Below are 9,954 nucleotides of genomic sequence, written 5' to 3' on the forward strand. Positions count from 1 at the left end.
GGTACATATATATGGTCTATATCTGTCATCCAAAGACCAGCCTAGCTAAATTTAGACATTCAGTTCTAGAAGGTTGACTAGAAGTATTGGATTTTTTTAATCGTATCAACTTAGAAACTATCTTTTGAGGTATCTTGGGGGCTTCTGTCCTCTTATCAGTGGGAGGGAATCCATCTAAAAGCACAAAAACAAGGCTATTGTTTACATGTATGTATGTCATGCTTAGTATTCACCAATGTCTTAGGCATGTGTTGATATGGATGATATAGAAGCCTTCTATTGGTGAATATTGACAACTTTTCTATTACTTAAAACCTTCCAGACTGGGGCACAGAAAGAATGAAAACATGCTGGCAGCTAATATGTGTCAAAGGGACACCTATTCCCTTTACCCCATTACATCTCTTGATGGGTGGATGGGTGTGGGTATTGGGACTAAACTTTAAGTGAGGAAATTATATCCAAGTAGATCTACATTTTGCTCTATAACATTTCCAGGTGAGATGTTCTGACCAGAAGCAAGACTGAAAGCTAGAGCTGCCTCAGGCTGAGGGTAGTTCTCTTTCCATTATATCATACTGCTTCTTGTTTCTCTCAGTGTTTGAAAACTTATTAGTCACCAGTATAGAAAAATGAGTTAATTATATACAAAGTGTAGGCATTTTGAATATTTAGACATCATTTCTCTATCCTTCAGAATACTAATGATGGACTTTCTCCATGATGCCTTTCACCAGAAAGAATAGAACAAACTGAACACTGTTTCTTCTAACTCATCTGTATTTCTTAGAATAATTTAGTCATCTTTAATGTTAATGTATTTCTTTCTTGGATTTTTTTTTGCTGTTGCCTTAATAGGAGAGAAGTATGATTTAATAAGTAAAAGTCATTAGCTCTTGCCTATAATGGAAATATAATGTTTAACATAGTTGTACATATACAACTTCAATCAGATTATTCACTTTCAAGGGGAGAGGAAGGGAAGGAGGGAGAAAAATGTGGAGCTCATAATCTTTCAAAAAATGGATATTGAAAATTATCTTTGCATTTAATTGAAAAATAAATAAATAAAATGTCATTAACTCCTCTGACACTTGTCATAAAAAATTTCCTTATTCTCTATATGGTATAGTTATAAAGGGAAATTAGTAATATGAGTAGTATTTTTAAAATTATTTTTATATAATATTTTCCTTGCTTAAGTGAATTTTAGGAATAGGTTTGGAGTTTTGTTTTCTTAAAAGAAAAAATCTTTTCTGGAGATCATTGGTGTGTTACATTAAAGTTCTTAGATACTGTCTTTTTGTATTCCTTCTTATTTTCCTTGTGATTCTAAATAACCTTATATCAACTCTGTCCAAACATAGAACTTTCCCAAGGTGGTTGTATGAGTTCATTTCGATGGAACAGAGGTGGGGACTTCAAAGCACGTAAATGGGATACAGACCTACCCACTGATTCTGCTGTGAGTCAGTATGATTGTTTTTAAATAATTTTAATTAAATTTATTTATTCTCAGAGATTGTTTGATGTTATAATAAGATTTTAAAATGTTTATGTTAAAGCAGCAGCTAGAAATTATATGTGGTTCTTAATTTTGATTCTGTCTAGCTGTGTGGGCTTGGCTGAGTTCTAACGAATTATCAGAAATATGTTCATTAGCTTTAAATGTAAAAATAGAGTATTAATCATTTATAATGCAATTTGGGAGATCTAAAAGTTTATCTTAAAGTTTCTTTTCACTGTAATCATAGTCTAATGAATCTGTTTTTATTGTTTACAGTTTTTCAATGCTGATTTATCTTATTTACAGATCATTATGCATGTATTTTGCACTTACCTTGATTCTAGATTACCTCCACATCCTAAATATCCTGATGGAAAAACATTTACTTCTCAGCACTTTGTTCAGACACCAAATAAACCAGGTAGAGAATTTTCTTTAAAAGAGGCATTGAGATTTTTAGGTGGAATATCTCTATGTTTTAAGCTCAACTTTTTCTTTTTAAATTGATATTCTGCAGATATTACAAATGAAAACGTTTTTTGCATCTACCAGAGCAACATAAATCCTCCTCATTATGAGCTAATTTACCAGCGTCATGTCTACAGTCTTCCAAAGGTACTTCTGTATTTTGTCTTTATCGTATAAACATTTTGTATAAAATAGACTACTTTGTTTCATTTTTTTTTTTTTTTTAGGGTTTTTTTGCAAGGCAAACGGGGTTTAAGTGGCTTGCCCAAGGCTACACAGCTAGGTGATTATTAGGTGTCTGAGACCAGATTTGAACCCAGGTACTCCTGACTCCAGGGCCGGTGCTTTATCCACTGCGCCACCTAGCTGCCCCTAAAATAGACTACTTTGAAAAAATATTAACTCAAGCTTATAAAACTGAGAAATGCTTTACTAACAGAAGAATGCATTGCTTTACTGCAAATAAGCACCAAAAAATCAACTATTGATAACCAATGAAAATTTTTCCACTACTATGTACTAAGACCTTTTTACATTTAGCTGTATTCCTAAATTATAATTTCTACCAAATTCAAGCAAGTACATATAGTAACATAAAAGGCTGACAAAATGTTTTCAAATGGTAGTCAAGGATTATTTCTATTTAATACATTATTTAAATGTTAATATCCTTTGACACTGTTGGAAAAGCTTTTTTTATGTAGGCTAATTATTTTTTTTCCTCTCCCACCTTTATGTAGCCATTTGCTTAACAGAATTTTTTCCTATAGGGTACAAAGGAATAAATCTCGTTCTGTAATCTGAATTAAGTAAGAGTTTAATTATTGGGGTCTAAAGTAAAGAAGTTTTGCTGAATTTAACTATGAATTTTTATTTTTATTTTTTTGTTGAAATTTCAGGATAGAAATAACATGTTCCATACGCTATTGATGTTTTTATACATCATAAAGACCAAAGAGTCAGGAATGCTTGGGTATGTATAAAGTGCTATTTCAAGCACGGGCATTTCTTTTTTTTTTTTTAATGACTTCTTACATCTTGCTTTTCCTATTGAGCTTCTATAGTTATTAGTCATTGTTAGCCCAAAACCCTATTTCTAGTCAGTAGGGGTTAGTGCCAATTCTATTAAATTATTCCTCACATTTTTATTGAAATGAAATTTAGTAAGTTGAAATATATTAAGTTCTTCGTTATCATCACTATTTAGTTTGTAATATAGTTCAAGTTCGACAGACAATACTATAAATTATTAGGTGGCACCAAGATGGCAGAATAGCGCAAAGCAATATAGTCTAGCTCTTCCAAAACAACCCCTTCACAAAGATCTAGAAAAAACACCAGATCAATCCAAATAGAGAATTCTATGGAGGCAAAAAAACCCTCTAGCAAGTCATTTTTCCAGCCCAGGTTGGCATAGAGAGGTCTGGGGTTACTGGGAATAGGGATCTAGCCAGGAGTTTTATCACCTACAAAAACTTAAAAAGGACCAAAACTGTTCACCAGCACAAAAAGACACCTACGCATCTCTGATGCTTGCTGCCCAGTTCTGTATCATATATTTGGGTCAGAGGAGGGGCCCAAGCTGAGACGTGGTAGTCCAGGATAAGCAGAGGTTACAGGCTGTAGGTTGTGTAGCTAGCAACTAATTCAGAAGTAACCAGTAGTTGTGTGGCTCAGATCTTAGGGACTGAGCCAGGTGTCTTAGTTTAGCCTTCAGCCCATTCTGAAGTCAAAAGCAGAATTACCAGGGCAGGCATCTTAGATCAAATTTTTTTGTATTTATGTCATCCAGGGGTGGCTAGGTGGTGTAGTGGATAAAGCACCAGCCCTGGAGTCAGGAGTACCTGGGTTCAAATCCGGTCTCAGACACTTAATAATTACCTAGCTGTGTGGCCTTGGGCAAGCCACTTAACCCTGTTTGCCTTGAAAAAAAAAAGTATTTATATCATCCAGGACCCACAGAGCTTTCCAGGTCCCTGAGAGGGTCTGATTCCAGCATCTGTCTACTGGAACTTCCAACCAAGGACAAACCGCTAGAATTCAAACCCAGATCAGGAACTTATAGAGAGCTCTGATAGCAAGAGCAGTAATCAGACTTTGTCCTGGATTATGCCTTTTGGTAGCATTGAAAGTTTGTTAATCCCCAACCTGTAATGTCCCTGAGATCTTGGAATAATATAACTCAATACTCCAAGATAGTATGAGGAGGATCCAAGAAAACAAAAACTTAGTGCTAAAGTGCTCTAGACATGCACAGAATATGACCCTAACAAAGTCAAAAGAGCAGAAAGTAGAACAAATAAGCAATCTTCCCCCCAAAAAAATCACAATAAAGAGCTATTGTTATTGTGACAGATACAGCTAAAGACACAATCCCAGAAAAAAGAAAATTACTCTAAATATCATAAAAGAAAAAAACTCAATAGAAAACACAACTTGGACACAAGTTCAGCTAGAAGTTTTGGAAGATATATAAAGCAAGTGTTTTTTTGTTTTGTTTTTTTAAATGGTTTTAAAAGCCAAATGGGAGCCCTAAAGAAAAAAAATGAGAGCTATGGAAGAATGATTTGGAAAGAGAATTATAACTTGCAACAAGAAGTACAAACCTCACCCAAGAAAAAACTTAAAACTTAGAATTGATCAAATAGAAACCAATGACTCTACAAAACAAGAAAAATATTAAAACAGGATCTAAATATTATTCTTTGAATTAAACAAGATGAAAATAAAAGTTTTTTAATAGCAAAAACAACAAGCCTAGAGAATAAAGAGACATAATTTAAGAATCACTGGACTACCAGAAAGCTATGACAAAAAGAAGAGTCTAAATATCACATTTCGTGAGATCATAAAATTTCCCAGATCTTTTAGAACTAGTGGGCAAAATTGAAATAAAATTCGCTGATCACTATTTAGCAGGAATCCAAAATGAAAACCCCTAAAATGTGTTAGAGTCAAAATCTAGAGCTTCTTAAAGGGAAAAAATACTGCAAGCAGATAAAAAAAATAAAGAATTCAAGTACTGAGGAGTTAAAATCAGGATAACATGAATTGAATAGCACAGAGCTTGGAATATGATAGTTCCAAAGACAAAAGGATAGTTTACCTAGCAAAACTGAGTGTAATCCTTCATGGGAAAAAATGAATTTTTAATAGGACTTGTATGCATTTCTGATGAAAATCCCAAATAGAGCTGAGTTGAAAATTAGATATGCAAACACAGGAACCAAAAGAAAGATTTTTAAGAAGTCAGCAATCAGGGTGGCTAGGTGGTGCAGTAGATAAAGCACCGGCCTTGGAGTCAGGAGTACCTGAGTTCAAATCCGACCTCAGATTCTTAACCCATTTGCCTTGTAAAAACCTAAAAAAAAAAAGTCAACAATCATAAAGCACTAAAACAATAAATGTTTACGTTCTAGTATGTGGAGATTATATACATACATGCATACACATTAATTAGAGGCTAGGAGTTCTATTTTGATAATCTTAAAACAGTAATGGAAAGGCAAAAGAAGAGAAACTATTCTTAAAGGGGGAAAGTGAGAGGATGGAGAAATTATTTCATGTAATTGAGATCCATATGTAGAAGTTAATACAAAGAGGAAGTAGGGGGTAGGGGTGCAAGGAACAAATTACTTCTGAATTAGTGAAAAGAGGAAAATATACAGATGCATAATTTGGCATAAAACACATTTCACTCAACAGGAAGGAATATGGGAATAAAAGAAGGGTGGAAAAAAGGAGGTATTGGGGCAGCTAGGTGGCACAGTGGATAGAGCACCAGCTCTGGAGTCAGGAGGACCTGAATTGAAATCCAGCCTCAGACATTTAATAATCACCTAGTTGTGTGACCTTGGGCAAGTCACTTAACCCCATTGCCTTAAATAAAAAAATTTAAAAATAGATTTAAAAAAAGAATTAGGGGAGGACAATGAAGAGAAGGAAACAGGATAGAGAGTAATATATAGAAATAATTGACTGAATGGGATGAATTCACCTAAGAGATGGAAGATGATAATTGTTTGGAAAGCAAAATCCAGTGATGTTGCATACAGTAAACATAATTGAGACAGAAATGTGAATATAATTAAGATAAGGGTCTAAAATAAAATCTGTTATGCTTCAACTGAAGTAAAAACACCAGAGGTAACAGTCATGATCTCAGACAAAGCAAGGGCAAAACTAAGCAACAAATAGGGAAACTTCATAGGCAGTGTCAATATTAAACTTAATCATTTAATCATTTTTAAAGGGAAAATTAAATGTTACATAGAGAAATAATAAAATTGTGATATTGGCGGACATCAATTAACCCTTCGGTCTGAGGTACATCTAACCAAAAAAACCCTTAATCTTAACGAATTAAGAATAAATAATGAAAACAATTTTATTGACAGTGACAACAGTAAAACAATACACCATATGGCACAATGGATAGAGTACTGTCCTTGGAGCCAGGAGGACCCAAGTTCAAATTCAGCCTCAGACACTTGATTCTGTAACTGTGAACTTGGGGCAAGTCACCTAACCCTGATTGCCTCTCAGCCAGGGCCGTCTCCAGTCATCCTGATTCATATCTGGCCGCTGGACCCAGATGGCTCTGAAGGAGAACATAAGACTGGTGGCTTGGCACAGCAACCCCCTCACTGAAATCCAATTCATGTGCCTGTCATGGCATCACCTTCCTGATGTTTGGTCTTCAAGAATGAAGGACAAACATCATCATCATCATCATCATCATCAGAACAGTACATCAAATTTTTTTAGGATGCAACTAAATCAAGCAGTCCTTGGGGGAACTTTTTAGTTTTAAGCACTTTAATCAATAAAAGAGGGAAAGAATAAATTCAAGAATTGGGTATGTCTAGAAAAAAGTTTTTTTAAGCTGCAAAATAGAAATCTTGAAAGCCAAAAGAGTTTGTCTAAATTGAAAGGCAAAAAAAATTGGTTGGGTTTTTTGGCTAGGCAGTGGGGTTAAGCCACTTGCCCAAGGTCACACAGCTAGGTAATTATTAAGAGACTGGGATCAGATTTAGACTCAGGTCCTCCTGACTCCAGGGCCGGTGCTCTATCCACTATGCCACCTAGCTGCCCCTAAAAAATGATTAGTGCAAAATAAATAAATGCATATATTCAAGGAGACTATAGCAACATATTACAAAGATTATATATGGTAACCAGGGTAAATTTATGGTAGGAATTCAGGGCTGATTAAGAAAATTGTGATTAAGGGGGCGGCTAGGTGGCGTAGTGGATAAAGCACTGGCCTTGGAGTCAGGAGTACCTGGGTTCAAATCCGGTCTCAAACACTTAATAATTACCTAGCTGTGTGGCCTTGGGCAAGCCACTTAACCCTAATTGCCTTGCAAAAAAAAAACTAAAAAAAAATTGTGATTAAAAAGGCCATGATTATTTTAATGGATGGAGAGAAAACTTGAAAAAGTGCGATAATCATTCCTGTTTTAAGAAAGAGCTACAAAAAGAAACAAATAGACCTTTCCTTAATATGGTAAGTGTTAGCCATCTAAAGCCAAGAACTAGCATTATAAGGGCAATAAAACAAGGATGTCTATTATTACCATTACTGTATAATTATAGTGCTAGGAAAACTGGTTATAGAGGTAAGACATTAAAAAGAAATCAAGAACAAAGAATATTTTCTTTTTTCTGCAATATGATGGTTTACTTAGAGAACCCTGGATAGTAATCTGAAAAAATAATTAAAACAATTAACATCTTCAGCCAAGTTGTGGGATATAAAATAGTCATACAATCATCAGCATTTCTATATATTACCAACAAAGTTCAGTAAAAAGAGATAGAAAGTTAGGTTTGCAAAATATTTTACACAAAGATCTAAATTGCGGCAGCTAGGTGGCGCAGTGAATAGAGCACCAGCCCTAGAATCAGGAGTACCTGAGTTCAAATCCGACCTCAGATACTTAATAATTACCTAGCTGTGTGGCCCTGGGCAAACTACTTAACCCCCTTTGCCTTGCAAAAATCCTAAAAAAAAAAATCTAAATAATTGGAGAAATATTAATTGCCTATATATAGGTGAAGCCCTTATAATAAAAAACAAAATTCATCTGAAGGAACAATCCAACTCTGTTCAGCTTTATTTTATTAGGTCACGTAGAACACACTCCAGACAAAATGAAAGCTAGGATTGTAAGAAGTTGTCGTCATTGTTACCTTTGATATCATTTTTTTATTTTATTTTGAGTTTTGTGATTTTTTTCCCCAATCTTACTTCCCTCCCCCCCACCCCCCTACAGAAAGCAATTTGTCGGTCTTTACATTGTTTCCATCTTTGATATCTTTTGTAACAAAAACATTGCTCCCTTGAGTTCCTTTGAAGAAAGCATATCATCCTTTTAATAAAATCAAAATTTAACCAAAATTATTAGAAAAAAAGAAACTTAAATATAGTCTGGATCCATCAAAACTCTTTTTTTCTTTACAGGAGGGTTAATCTCGGCCTTTCGGGAGTGAATATTTTGTGGATTTTTGGAAAATAACTCACTTGATCTCATGCTTTCAATCTCCTTTATTTTGACTGGTAATAAATGAAAAAAGTGGGAAGGGGACCTAATTAGTAATGCCAGATCTCAAACAATACTACAAAGTAATAATCCTCGAAATAATTTGATACTGGCTAAATAGCACGTTGTTCATTGGGACAGATTTTCTATGGCATAGGGTGCAGAAGCAAACAAGCACAGGAACCTTGTGTTTGATAAATCCAGTGATCCTGGCTCCTGGGGTTGGGGCTCATTTTTCAGTGAACATTGTTGGGAGGCAGTCTGGCAGAAACTAAGCATAGATGAGCCTCTCACACCACAAATCAAGTTAAACTCCCAACATGAACATGTGATCTTAAATGTGAAGAGTGATGTGAGAAATAACTTAGAAGAGTAAGGGGAAAAATTACCTTTCAGATCATAGAGTGACAGGCAAGTCAAAATGAAATGAGAAGTAGAGAGGACCCCAGAAGGTAAAATGGAGGGTTTTGCATAGACAAAATCAATGTAGCTAAAATGAGAAGAGAAGCAGAGCATCATTCAGTAATCAGTAAACATTTATTAAGTACCTACTGCATGCCAGGCCCTTTGCTAAGCACTGAGATTTTTAAAAAGCATGACTCCTTGCCTTCAAAGGGGCTCTCCATCTAGTGAGGGAAGACAGCACATAGAAGCTTACAACTGGTTGGGGTGGGGAGATGGTAGCGAAGAAGAGTTAGCTACAGTGGGGAATGAGGCTCTGTAGGCAGTGTGGGACATGATCTGAGTAGGTCTAAGTTTCATAATTGACTTCCTCTTGCAGAATGAGGAGTTTCTGGAGCTAATATCCAGTATGTCAGCAGGGTGGGAAGTGATGAGGTGAATTTCCCTGGTTGCCCTCACAAGCAAATGGGGAATGTGTTTTCAACAAGCTTCTGTGATAAAGGTCTCCATGTCTAAGATGTATGTGGAACTGATTCAAATTTATAAGAATAAGAGCCATTCCCCACTGGTAAATGGTCAAAAGATATGAACAGTCACTTTTCAGAGGAAGGAATCTATGCTATCAATAACCACTTGAAAAATAGTCTAGGGGCGGCGAGGTGGCTCAGTGGATAAAGCACCGGCCCTGGAGTCAGGAGTACCTAGGTTCAAATCCGGTCTCAGACACTTAATAATTACCTAGCTGTGTGACCTTGGGCAAGCCACTTAACCCCATTTGCCTTGCAAAAAAAAAACTAAAAAAAATTCTAAATCACTAATAATAAGAGAAATGCAAATTAAAATAATTCCAAGTTCTACTTCATGCTCCTCCGATTGGTATTTCTAAATATTAAGTGGAGCAATACAGCATTGTTCATTTTTATGATAATAGTTCATATTGCAGTTAGAACTTATAATTAACAAAATTATTATGGTTTTTAAAAAGAGACAAATATAGTCTGAATAAAAATCCATTGAAACTTTTTCTTTACA

General features: G+C 35.2%; 1 protein-coding gene across 6 annotated transcripts in view; it reads left to right on the forward strand.

Annotated features, from left to right (window-relative positions):
• The window catches only part of TMEM209 (transmembrane protein 209), a 32,159-nt gene that overhangs the window by 11,592 nt on the left and 10,613 nt on the right, over positions 1–9,954 (forward strand). For 4 of the 6 annotated variants that reach the window (XM_074193695.1, XM_074193696.1, XM_074193693.1 and 1 more), the window contains exons 11-15: positions 1,368–1,465; positions 1,814–1,928; positions 2,025–2,122; positions 2,875–2,948; positions 8,442–8,537. In XM_074193695.1, coding sequence (XP_074049796.1) covers positions 1,368–1,465; positions 1,814–1,928; positions 2,025–2,122; positions 2,875–2,948; positions 8,442–8,496 — 440 coding nt within the window. In that variant the 3' untranslated portion in view covers positions 8,497–8,537. Of the gene's footprint in view, positions 1–1,367; positions 1,466–1,813; positions 1,929–2,024; positions 2,123–2,874; positions 2,949–8,441; positions 9,948–9,954 lie in introns of those variants that run through there. The other 2 variants (XM_074193694.1, XR_012470086.1) reach the window with 2 other exon arrangements.

This window comes from Macrotis lagotis, chromosome 7, assembly GCF_037893015.1.
Source record: "Macrotis lagotis isolate mMagLag1 chromosome 7, bilby.v1.9.chrom.fasta, whole genome shotgun sequence".
In the NCBI taxonomy this organism is placed as follows: Eukaryota; Metazoa; Chordata; class Mammalia; order Peramelemorphia; family Peramelidae; genus Macrotis; species Macrotis lagotis.